General features: G+C 36.8%; 1 protein-coding gene and 1 non-coding gene across 8 annotated transcripts in view; one reads left to right on the forward strand and one right to left on the reverse strand.

Moving 5' to 3' along the window:
- The window catches only part of mctp1b (multiple C2 domains, transmembrane 1b), a 60,009-nt gene extending 48,653 nt beyond the window's left edge, over positions 1 to 11,356 (reverse strand). For 6 of the 7 annotated variants that reach the window (XM_086152811.1, XM_086152810.1, XM_086152809.1 and 3 more), the window contains exon 1: positions 10,853 to 11,356. In XM_086152811.1, coding sequence (XP_086008937.1) covers positions 10,853 to 11,251 — 399 coding nt within the window. In that variant the 5' untranslated portion in view covers positions 11,252 to 11,356. Of the gene's footprint in view, positions 1 to 2,830; positions 3,239 to 10,852 lie in introns of those variants that run through there. The other variant, XM_086152812.1, reaches the window with a different exon arrangement.
- Positions 76 to 149, forward strand: trnat-agu (transfer RNA threonine (anticodon AGU)). The gene has a single exon. It is a non-coding gene; the product is annotated as a tRNA-Thr (tRNA).
- Positions 11,357 to 13,215: the final 1,859 nt, after the last annotated feature.

Consider the following 13,215-nt stretch of genomic DNA (forward strand, 5'->3'; position numbering starts at 1 on the left):
GTTATGGATTGTGAATTTTAAAAAATTAGGTGAAGTAGCGCGTGACACCTAGCTAACACCGAGCTAGCACCTAGCGGCGCTGTGGCTTAGTTGGTTAAAGCGCCTGTCTAGTAAACAGGAGATCCTGGGTTCGAATCCCAGCAGTGCCTTTTGTTTTGAAACAGAAACGACAAATAAACTGAGACGATTCGGAAACGTGCTAAAGTTGACAAAGTACTTGCAGACAGTTATAAACCAGCGGAAAAATCACAAAATACTGATCCATTCGGAGTAATTTATGCAAAGATTTTTGAAAAGCTACCAATCCCTGACCTGGGAAATATCCAGAGATGTGTAACCGCACTTGTAGCGGGATTACAGGTGCACAAATTAGCGTTACCTCCTTGATTATAACTCATATCTTTAAGGGGAAAGAAGGGAAATTACCTGAAAACAACCAACATGAAAATAAAAAGGTTTTAGCCGGGGCTAAGAATAACCCCGCGGTGATTAAATATGTCCTGCCGGCAGCGGCGGTTAAAAATAGGCAGTTGGGCCGCGGGTTTTTATTCTGAGCAGATTAGCCCAGATTAGCGTAGCTAAATCTGGAGGCGGGAGCGACGCCAGGTCAAACTCCATCCCCGTCGGGGTTCCGTTTGTTTTTGTTCAACATCTGGGTCAAACCCCGGGAGGCGGGGTTACGTTGTCGGGGGCGGAGCTTCCTACTTGTGATCTATAATCTCACCGTTACCGATAGAATCGATCAATTAGAAACTGGGATTAAATCGCGGTCTTGATGTTGCCATGCTAACACCTGTTCGCTAAGATTCATCGTCATTTAGCGGCGACACCGCTTCAACCCACCATCCCAGCTCTGATTGGACGAGAGGTGAGGCTCCCGGACCAATCAGAGGGCCCCGTATTGACACGTGACCGCTCACCCTCTCATTCACACGTCAGATAGAGACACAACGATTCACCTTGTCATTCGTATGTAAAATAAACATTCGTTCATTCGCGCTTCATATTTTAACATGCAGCCCTTTGTTTCCTTATAAAGACATACGTTATTCATTCATTCAGTCATTCACGCATCTGGAGGGTCTCCTAACCTGGAGAACCCTGAGGAACCCCACGCAGATAGGTGGAGAACCTGGAGACTCCACGGAAGAGGCCTCCGGAAGCGCTAACCGCTACGCCGCCAGCTATACGTTAGCAAAACAAAAACAGAACAAATACCTGGCATCTACCTTGTTATTTAGCCAGAAGATAGCAAACAATTTTAGCATTAGCTAAGTGAGGGGAAAAAGGAATTGTTTGTAATTATTTATAAATCAGCAAAAAACTACCAATTTCTTTTCATTTTAATTAACGCAAAATCCAGTGGCTGGTTGACCTTTGACCTTCAGGTGATCGATGGAGTCCCCAATACAGATGGCGCTGATCAATACCCTGATTGGCTCACTGTCCGAGGAGGAAAGGTCACATCTGGACTCAATATGTTCCTTCCATCCGTCCGGACGAGCGACTGAACATCCTGGATTCACCTTCTCATTGGAGACAACGGCAAAACGGCTACATGCTAATATTTAGCGAACATAAAGTCAGCAAGAAATGAAGGTAAATCAGCAATAAATCACCTTAAATCTAACTGGAAATCGTCTCAAAATACCACCTAACTCAGGTAAAATCAGGAATAATTAACCTGAGGTCAAAAAGGAAAGGATGTTATAATAAAAACATAAACAAAAATAAAATAAATAAATAAAATAAACAGGAAGTAGCCTTGATATAAGCAGGAAGTAACATTAAAAGCTAAAGAAATTAAGCTAAAATCAGGCAATGAAATAATTTTAAAGTCAATAGGAAGTAACTCAAAATAACAAGAATTAAAGGTATAAATCAAGAATAGACAGGAAATAGGGTTAAATTTAACAGGAAATTCCCTTCAATTAAACAGGAAGTAACTTTAAAATCCCAAGAAATGAAGGTAAAATTAGGAATAATTCACCTTAAATCCAGCAGGAAGTAAACTTAAAATACAAACAAAGTAAGGTGAAATCAGGAATAATAAAGGAAATGTTGTTAAAATAAACAGGAAGTAACTTTAAAATCCCAAGAAATGAGGGTAAAATCAGTAATAATTTACATAAATCCAAAGGGAAATAATGTAACAATCAACAGGAAGTAACACTAAAATACAAAGTAATTTCAATATAACAATAAATTATGTTGAAATCAAGGAAGTTCCCTTAAAGTCAGCTTGAAATTGTGTCAAAATCAGCAAGAAATCACCTCAAATTCGACACGTTCCCTAAAATTTCCCTAAATTCACTCATTCATTCATACGTCACGTACAAAATTCATCCTTTACTTCAAAAAAACTCATACGGGGACATAAAAACATTCACTCACTCATTCATATGTCAAATTAAGTCATAAAAAGAAATAAATCCATTCATTCACGCATCAATTTGAAATTCACTCGTTCATTCAAACGTCATCGGAGGAAATTCGTTCATTCATTCACGCCGAATTTAATGATATAAAGCCGTTCGCCCATTCATTCACATGTCCGACGTAAAACTAGTCATCCATTCATTCACATGTCGATAAAGAAATACAACCGTTCACCCTTTCATTCATGTCAAATAAACATAAACAATAATTCAAGCGCTTAACAATATTCACTCATTCATTCAAATGTTTAAAACCAACAAAAATTCACCCTCTCATGCAGAAATATCCAGCAGTTCCGAGCTAAACGGCTAATGGCGGAGCGCGTGGGGAAGCTAGCAAACAAGCGCCAGGGTTAGCGTAGCTTAGCTTAGCTTAGCTTAGCACGGCTCACCGACAGCAGGCGGCCGCAGGTGGCGGCCATGGAGAAGGAGTCATCGCAGGAGGCGCAGCGGAGAAGCGTCCGCAAGGCAGGGCGGGATTCGACCACCGGGGCGGCGCCGCTGAGCAGATCCAGGATCCCGGAAAAGGAGGACGAAAAAGACAAAAACGAAGAAAAAAAAAAAAAAGGAACGGAGACGCTACGTGGGCGTCATGGAGACGAGAAGGAGCGGAACAAGGAGGAGGAGGAGGATTGGCGCTAATCCTTCCTGGTGGAGTAAATCCTGAGGGGAAGACGTCAGACGGCGCCGCCAAAATAAAAGCGTGGAGGGAACGAATAAATAGAAGAATAAAAAATACCATCTGGATTTGATCTGCACTGACGCGGGCAAACTTCAGAATATACATGAAAAAAAAATTAAAAAAAAAAAAAAAAAAAAAAATATACATATATATAATGTATATAATTTATATATTCCTTCAACTAGGAATTTCATACACGCATTAAATATATATACATGTATATATGTATATATACATATACATATATGTGTATACTAACAAATATATATGTTATACATACATATATAATATATGTATATATATCATATATATTATATATATAATGTATATAATTTATATATTCCTACATCTAGGAATTTCATATACGCATATATATATATATATATACACGCATGTATGTATATATACATATACATATATGTATATACGAACATACATATGTGTGTATGTTTTATATATGTATATATGTTATATATGTATATATATAAAACTATAAAACTACATATATATAAAACTACACAAATAAACATATACATAAAATACAAGTTTAAAAGAAACACTAGAAATAAATACATATATATAGATATATATGTATATAATATCATTGTATTACATTTTTGTTTTAAAAAGTTTATGTTTTTTATACTTTTTATGAATATTGACTATTGATCAGAACATAAAATGAAGTGAGAAAAATGAATATCTATGTTAGTAAATTGATTTGTTTATTTCATGACAAATAAAAATAAAATAAAGAGATTTTCATTTTAAACCAATTCTAGATCATTTGTGTATTAATGATTAATCTATTTATACATGTTGAGGGTCTTTTTACAAATAAAGACAATTGAAAAAAAAATAAAGATAAATAAAAAGCTCATTTTGAATTTAAACCCTTTTCATGCTAATTAAGTTATAATTTATGTTTATGTTATGTTTAAAATATGGGGCGAATAAACAAAACAATAAATAAATAAAACTAAAAAAGCAGGTCCATCTTATTTATTGATACTTGACTTGGTTATATATTTTATCTCATGGTTTCTGGTTACTTTTCATGCACATTTTGCTCAATTTTTACACATTTCAGCGCCACGTTTCTAACAAAACGAAGCACTCTGGCCCTTTTTATGATTTTATTTAATATTTTAATAATAATGAACTATTTAACGCTGTTCTTCCAGTTAATAAAGCGCCCGTCCTGTGACTCAGACAAAGGAAAGTCTCACTTCTGTCAACACGAGCGCCGATGAATATTATATGAGACATTCAGGTTTGGTTTGTTTGCCGTAAACGCACGTACGTGCACATGCGCACGTACATGCACATGCGCACGTAAGCTTCCGCACGTGCTCACCAAACTAGTCAACGTTTCATCTTCCGATCTGCGTCCCGCCTTTGTCTAAGAATAGGCTTAAAACTTTCATTTTTAGGGAAAGCTAATGTTAGCGCTAGGCTAGCTCCCATCCATGGGCTAAATCTGCCAGGAGGCGTGGTTCGATCTTTTACGTTAACGTGTCACCTACTAGCATGTAGCTGTTAGCATTGGTGTGGACACTAAAGATCATTAGTGCCCATTCCTTCCATCCCCTCATGGCACTTCGACTTCTATCACGCTGTTGCTCGGTATATAACTGTATCATGTCGGCTATTAGCATGTAGCTGTTAGCGCTGGTGTGGAAATTAAAGATCATTAGTCCCTATTCCTTCCATCCCCTCATGGCACTTTGACTTCCATCAAGCTGTTGCTCGGTATATAACTGTATCATGTCGGCTATTAGCATGTAGCTGTTAGCGCTGGTGTGGACATCAAAGATCATTAGTGCCTATTCCTTCCATCCCCTCATGGCACTTCGACTTCCATCACGCTGTTGCTCGGTATATAACTGTATCGTGTCGGCTATTAGCATGTAGCTGTTAGCATTGGTGTGGACACTAAAGATCATTAGTGCCTATTCCTTCCATCCCCTCATGGCACTTCGACTTCCATCACGCTGTTGCTCGGTATATAACTGTATCGTGTCGGCTATTAGCATGTAGCAGTCAGCGCTAATGGTGATCTATAGTCCCTTCCAACCCTCATAGCATCTTGATTTCTATCGTGCTCTTGCTTGTATGCCTTCCTCTGCACCGGTCTTGGCAGAAGGCCTCGAGTTGGTATCTGCCCGGGGTTTCTGCGCCGAAAAGAGGCAGCGTGCTCGCTCGAGGAGGAATGGCAGGTTTCTGTAGATCATCTTAAAGGGTAGTAGTACACTTGCTCAAGTGTCCTCGGGCAACTGGGTTGGGATTTGGCGGGTCACCATTTTCTTCTCCTTTGGGCTGCTCCCTTCAGGGGTAGCCATCTGCCTTCTCTGGACTTCATCTCCTCTTTTACACCAGGTGACAGAGAAGATCTAGACTACATGGCTTGATACATCACTGTTGCTTCAGACGCTTCGCTCCAATGCTAAGCTTAACTTCGGCACTAGATGTCACTGTTTGCAGTTTATCTGAAGCCCAGAGGCCTTGAGTCGTGAAGCATCACTACACCATCCATGGACCTCCACTCTGGTCCTCCTCCCGATCTCTACTCTACCCAGATCTTCACTGTCTTCCGTCCATGTCCAAACCATCTCAGTATGACTTTAACTCCAGGACATCAAATGGTGTTTTTTGTGAGCGCCAAACCGCCATGACGATGCTTTATCTGCAACGCTAAACAAACATGGAGGACGTGGAGGCGAGGGTGGATTTGCTGCTCCGCTGACTTCTTGGCACATAAATCAAGAGAAGAGCCAGAGGAGGCTACAGGGTGGGGAGATGTAGCAGAAGCAATGCTAACACATAGGTGAGTTCAGATCCTTGTGTAAAGGTGACGGTGTTCTTCGGCCAATCAGTACACGGCGGTTTGATGGTGTCATGTTTTAGTTCCAGCTCACCTGGAACCTCACCAGAGGTGGTACCACAAAAGTACCAGGAATCAGGTACTTTCCTTGATGGACATCCAAACAGAACTCTGTGGAGTCTTTCTGGTACTGAGTCATACATGTGCTGCCCCTCTGACGGATTCCTGATCCTCTCCATCCTTCTCGCTCCCGAAGAGAACTTCAACATCTTCATCTCTGCCACCTCCCATCTTCTACACCTTTGTTTCTCCACCTCTTCTGCACTACTCTGGACTGTTGTCCCCTAGTTCTTAAAACCCTCTTTGTCTCCACTCCCTGTAGCTTCAGAGTTCCACTTGTTTTCTGTCTTGCTGTAACTTCCATTGCTCTCTTTTCCAAGAGCATACCTCCACCTCTCTAGATGTTTCTCCACCCGTTCCCTGCTTCACTATAGATCATGGTGTCATCTGCAAAACACCGTAGTCCATGGGGACTCCTGTCCAACCTCATCTTCCAACTTATCCATCTCCAAAGGGACCAACTCCTTTTTTTTTCCCCTAACCTTAACCTTAGATGATGCTTTCATGTCATTTCCTGTTTCTTTTTTTTTTTTTTAAATTATGATTATATTTTTATTTTGAGTGACATCTTGTTGTTGTTTGAGTTATTTTTTAGTGTAATTTTCAATTATGTTTTTGTGTGATCAGTCGGTTATCCCATCTTTTCCAGGGATTCGGAAATTGTTCGTCCCTTTAATCTGATGGTACCATCGCTTTAAGACACCGGTTTAGTTAGCGTGTTAGCGTTTTTTTTTTATTCTTACATAACTTTGTCTCGTCACCATGACGATGACGCTGCTGCTGCTGCTGCTGCGGTTGCCAAAAAAGTAGGTCGCCCAAACAGGAAGCACAAAAAAAGCTGACAGGATGCTAATAAGATGCTAAATTGAGGATCCTGCAGTGCAAGTCAGATCAAGACGTCCAATGACAAGAGCAGATTGTTTCACCTGGTGGCCGAACTTTGTGAGGTAGTTTTTGTTTTGGACGCATGATTGATAAATTGATCGAGTTTGATCGGACAATAATTGGAGAGTCCCAGGGGGCAGGGAAAGGGGGCGGAGCCAAACACAATGCGGCCACCGATAGGTCGCAAAGATTACGAGCAACAGACGGAGAGAGCGTCCAGCTAACAAAAGACACCTTATCTTAACTTCTACCACCTAAGCTAGTATTCCTCAACGTTACCTTTACCTACTTCACCTTTGTTTCACTGCTTTACCTTATCTTACTTTACCTTATCCTAGCTTACTTTGTGTTAGCTTACTTTACCTTATCATATAGTATATTACCTTCCGTTACCTTAGAGTACTTTGTTACCTGCCTCTACCTTGTCTTACCATTTTTGTTACCTTATCTAACTTTATGTTAGCTTACTTCATCTTACCTTACAATATCTTCCTTACTTTAGCTTAGAGCACCTTATGTTAGCGTAAAGCATACTTTACCTTATCGTACCTTACTTTACCTTAGTGTAGATAATGGTTGCTTACTTTAGCTTATCTTATGTTTTCAAACCTTACTTTACCTTAGTGTACTGAATGTTAGCTTTAGCTTATCTTATGTTATCATACCTTACTTTACCATAGTGTACTTAATATCTGCTTACTTTAGCTTATCTTACATTATCATACCTTACTTTACCTAAGTGTACTTAATGTTAGCTTAATTTAGCTTGTCTTATATTATTTGACCTTACTTTGCCTTAGCGTGCTTAATGTTAGCTTACTTTAGCTTATCTTACATTATTGTACCTCACTTTATCTTAGTGTCCTTAATGTTAGTTTAGTTTAGCTTATCTTATGTTATCATACCTTACTTTACCTTAGTGTACTTAATGTTAGCTTAATTTAGCTTATCTTACATTATCATACTTTACTTTGCCTTATTGTACTTAATGTTAGCTTACTTTAGCTTGTCTTATATTATTTGACCTTAGTTTGCCTTAGCGTGCTTAATGTTAGCTTACTTTAGCTTATCTTACGTTATCATACTTTACTTTGCCTTAGCGTGCTTAATGTTAGCTTACTTTAGCTTATCTTATGTTATCATACTTTACTTTGCCTTAGTGTACTTAATGTTAGCTTACTTTAGCTTATCTTATGTTATCATACCTTACTTTACCTTAGTGTACTTAATGTTAGCTTACTTTAGCTTATCTTATGTTATTTGACCTTACTTTGCATTAGTATAAGATAAGATAAGAACAACTTTATTTATCCCGAAGGAAATTGTTGTGCCAGAGTTTCACGCAAAAACATAACAATAATAGTAGGAAGGAGGGAGAATAAGAAATACAATAAAATATAAATTGTCAAGGTTATACTTAGCTTTATTATGTTTACTTTACCTTGTATACATTATCTAACCTTACTTTACCATAAAGTACTTTATGTCAGCTCACTTTACCTTATCTTACATTATTATACCTTACTTTACCAACCCTCCCTTACCTTAGCTCACCTAATCCGAACTAACTTCACTTTTTCTTAGCTTCCTTTAATATATTACCTTACAATCTTATACAAACTAAGATATGTTAAGAGATATGTTTTTACATAACTACTTCGAACAACAACGTTTTGCTTGCCAGGGATCCCTTTCCTCCAAAAAAACAAAATAAACCTATGTTAGGTGGTTGTACCGTCCCTTTAAATGCCTCCAATCCAAAACAAAAAGCCTCAATTTTGGAGATAAAAACCCCTTTCTTTTCTCGCTTCGACCTGCAGGTAAACCTGAACCCTTCCAGGACCCCCAGGTGTCTTTTTCCAGGTGCGTTTTTTTGAAATTGGAGACGTTTCGTCGTCTTTACTGCTTCCCCATAGGTTGGCTCGGAGAGCAGATTCCTGCCTGATGGCGTTGCGGTTGTTGTTACTGCCTGCCTCGCCATGGAGGGAAAAAAAAGGGGGGGGGAAAAAGGGAAAAAAAAAAAAACTAAACGCCCAGCAGCTCCTCCTCCTCTTCTTCCTCAATGATTTATTTTGCGTTTTTTTTTTAATCACTTTATTTGAGCTTATTTTAAATATATTGATACAAGGCACTGTTTTTTTTTATTTATTTTTATTTTTTAAGTAAAAAAAAAGTAGCTTGAGATAGAAGGGCTCGACGTACAGATTTAAATCAACTGAAAATTCTTTACTAAAAATATAAAACTTCATAGTTTTAAAATAGCTGATTTTTTTTTAATTCACTTTTATGTTTAAATAGTTTGTTTTTTGTAAAATCGCTGAAATGAGCGACGAAAGATAAATTATATTTGCAAAAAAATTTGATTGAAACCATTTTTTAATGACAAATGAAAGAGAATCCCCTTAAATAGTTTGTAAAGAGAACAAAAATTCCCTTTTTTTTTTTTAAATAATGGCCGTGATAGTGGAATTAATAAAAAAAAAAATCAATACAAACAAATTAGTAAAAGTTATTGAATAGACAAATAATGAATACACAAAAATTAAGTAAGCAAGTAAATAAATCAAGCACTTCAGTATACTTAATTCAGTATAAATAAATTTAAAACTAAATATACCCATCAATACTTATACAACTGGGAAACTCCAAAAACAGAAAACGCAGACGTACAGTCGCAAAAAAGACGAAAATATCCAAATGGAACACACACATATTCATTTCACCCGAATGAAGCTGTGTGCATACAAATGGTTTATGAAAAATAAATAAGCATACCTAAGTATAATTTTATTAAATTAAATAAATAATATTGTATTAAATAAGATAAAATAAAACTGAATTACATGAAATAAAATTGCATTCAATTAAAAAAAAATGTATTCTAATTTAAGAGATTACAAATATTTTGTGTTAAATAAAATAAATTGCATTCAACTCCATAGAATTTGTATTATGAATAAATAAAAAAAAGTTGCTTTAAATCCCAATAGAATTTGTATTTTGATTAAATAAAATAAAATTGCATTCAATTCCATAGAATTTGTATTTTGATTAAATAAAATAAAATTGCATTAAATTCAATAGAAGTTGTATTTTTATGAAATATAATAAAATTGCATTCAATTCAATAGAAGTTGTAAGATGATTAAATAAAATTGCATTCAATTCAATAGAAGTTGTATTTTTATTAAATATAATAAAATTCCATTCAATTCAATAGAAGTTGTATTTTTTATGAAATATAATAAAATTCCATTCAATTCAATAGAAGTTGTATTTTTATGAAATCAAATAAAGTAAAATTGCATTCAATTCAATAGAAGTTGTACGATGATTAAATGAAATTGCATTCAATTCAACAGAATTTTTATTTTGATAGATAAAATTGTATCCAATTCAATAGAATTTGTAATTTTTTAAATGAAAAAAAAAAACTACAATCGTGTGAAATTAAATTAAATGGCATTAAATCAAACAGAATTTGCATTTTTATTCATCAATTGTATTAAATTAAATTAAATTAAATCAAAACAAAGTTATCCGGTTTCCTTTTCTGCAAGGGGGTTGGGGGGGGATTCTGGTTGCATAACAGTGAAATAAAACACAAAGAAGGGTAAGTCGCTGCAGCGCGAAAGGGATCCTCGGATCGATCAAATCCAATGGAATCGACTCCGATCACCCCGCAGAGCCCTGATCGATACCGACGACCGACAGCTGTCGATCGATACACGATACACACCGGAGCGTGGAGGAGGAAGGAGGGTTGAGCTTATCGATACGTTGTGATTACCTGATTGTAAATAAAGGTAAAACGTTTAAAAAAAAAAAAAAAAACGGAAGTTCCAATTAGAGAGCCGAAAAAGTGCGTGCATGTGCGCTTGCGTGCCCGAGTGCGGGACTCACCGGTTGCGGTTCATCCTCCGAGCGGGGCTCCGCTGCGGTGGCCGCCGTCTCCGCCGCCTCCTCCCCGGCGAGCCGCTCCAGGCAGGCGGATCCGAGCGAGGAGCTCTTGTGGTGGGACTGGACGAGCTGCGCCACCGTGGGCTTCCCGGAGCTCCGCGGCGGCGCAGCGGCCGCTTCCTCCTTCGAGTCCGCCCGAGGGCTCACCAAGTCCGGCTGCGAGCAGGAGAGCAGTCGGTCCAGCGCTTCCTTGCGCCGGACCCTCCGGAACCCCCAGGCGCGCTCTCGTCGCTCGTCCCCCGGGTTTCGGCTCCCGAGCCGGGGGCTGAGCAGCGGCTTCGCCCGCGCCTGGAGCTGCTTCCACACCGAGCCGCCCTCCGCCCCGCCGCCGCCGCGGTCCATTTCCCGCCACACACACACACACTCACACACACACACCGGGAAGACGTAGAGGAAGAAGAAGAAGAAGAAGAAGAAGAGGAAGAAGAAGAGGGTCTACCAGCAATATTGACATGCAACGGGTTAAAAGGCAGGAGGTGGGCAGGGCCGGTCACAGCCGCTGGAGGTGCGGCGGGCGGGGGAGGGGGAACCCGGCCACCCCGCCCCTCCACCCCGGCCTCTAGGGGGCGACACCGCCCCCCCCCCCACCCTGGATGGATGGATGGATGCGCTTTTTACATTTTTTTTTCGCAACTGTGATGCAGGTCTTAGTTGACTTAAACTTAATGATATAATTTTATTTAAATGAATACATTTTTTTTTTTACGATTAATTAACTTTATTTTTTTACAACTGCAATGTGGGTCCAAGTTGACTTCAACTGTGAATGGACTTATGAATACATTTTTTTTTTTTAATAAATGAATGTGTGCTTTTGTTTTTGTATGATATTTTATGATGAAAGAATTTATTATTTTTTCACAACTTTGATATAAGCTGTGAATGAAAGCATTTTTTTACTTTACAAGTTTTATTTTATTTTTTAGCGACTGTGATGCAGGTGTTAGTTGACTTTAACTTGAGCTGAATGAAATAATTTTATATGAATGAATAAATGATTTTTTTCGATGAATTAATTGTGACGAATGCACGCTTTTTTGCATGAGTTTTTACGATGAAAGAATTTATTATTTTTTCACAACTTTGATATTAGCTGTGAATGAATGCGTTTTTCATTATACAAGTTTTTTATTTTTTTGCAACTGTGATGCAGGTCGTAGTTGACTTTAACTTGAGCTGAATGAATCAATTTTATATAAATGAATAAATTATTTTTTACAATGAATTAATTTTATTTTATTTTTTACAACGGCAATGTTGGTCCAAGTTGTCTTCGACTCTGAATTAACGAATTATTGAATTCTCTTTTATTACCATGATTATTTCTGATTATTTTAATTATATTATTATATATTATGCTTTTTATGCATGATTTTTTACAATTAAAGAATTTTTTATCTTTTATTTTTTCACAACTTTTATACTAGCTGTGAATAAATGTATTTTTTTACAATTAAAAAGTTTTTAGTTTTTATCTTTTCACAACTGTGACGCAGGTCTTTGTTGACTTTGAATGTGAATGAATGAATGAATGAATGATCTTTAGATATCAATAAATGAATGAATTTTGTTACTGTGAATTAAATTTGTTTTTTTTTTGTCTGCAACCATTAGTTGACTTTTACTTTAATTTGAACTGAATGAATTTAAATGAATGGATGATTTGTTTTTCTTCTATAAATGGATATTTAAAGTTATATTTTATAATGATTTTTTTTCATTTTTTTTTTACAACTGTAATGTGGGTCCAAGTTGACTTCAACTTTGAACAAACAAATGAATGAATAATTTATTATTATGAATGAATGCATTTTTCACAATGAAAAAAATTCTTTGTTTTTATATGAGCTGCGAATGAATGAATGAATGAATGAATGAATGCAAATTTTACCGTGATTTGTTTTTTGTTTATTATTTTTTTTAGCCACAAACAACATGCGTCTCAGTTGACTTTAATTTTAACTTTAATGAATAAATGAATAATTTTTTTTCTATGAATGAATACATTTTTTAAATTCAAATAATTTTTTTTATTACTTCAATATGGGTCTTATTTGACTGACTTTGACTTTCACTTTGAACAAATGAATGATTTTACCTTGAATAAATGAATTAATTTTTAGCTTTTGTTTAAACCAATTTTCAGGTCACTTCCTGTTTGATTTAATTAATGTTTTCTTTTTGTTTATTTCTGGTCTTCAAAGACTTTCACAAAAAAATGCTTATTTTTAATATATGTATTTATTGTATGTATATATATATGTAAATTAAAAGAATAACATGTTTGCTTTAGATTTAATTAATTC

Source organism: Fistularia commersonii, chromosome 9 (assembly GCF_037954325.1).
Source record: "Fistularia commersonii isolate RoL2024-O1a breed Wild chromosome 9, RoL_Fcom_v1.0, whole genome shotgun sequence".
Classification (NCBI taxonomy): Eukaryota; Metazoa; Chordata; class Actinopteri; order Syngnathiformes; family Fistulariidae; genus Fistularia; species Fistularia commersonii.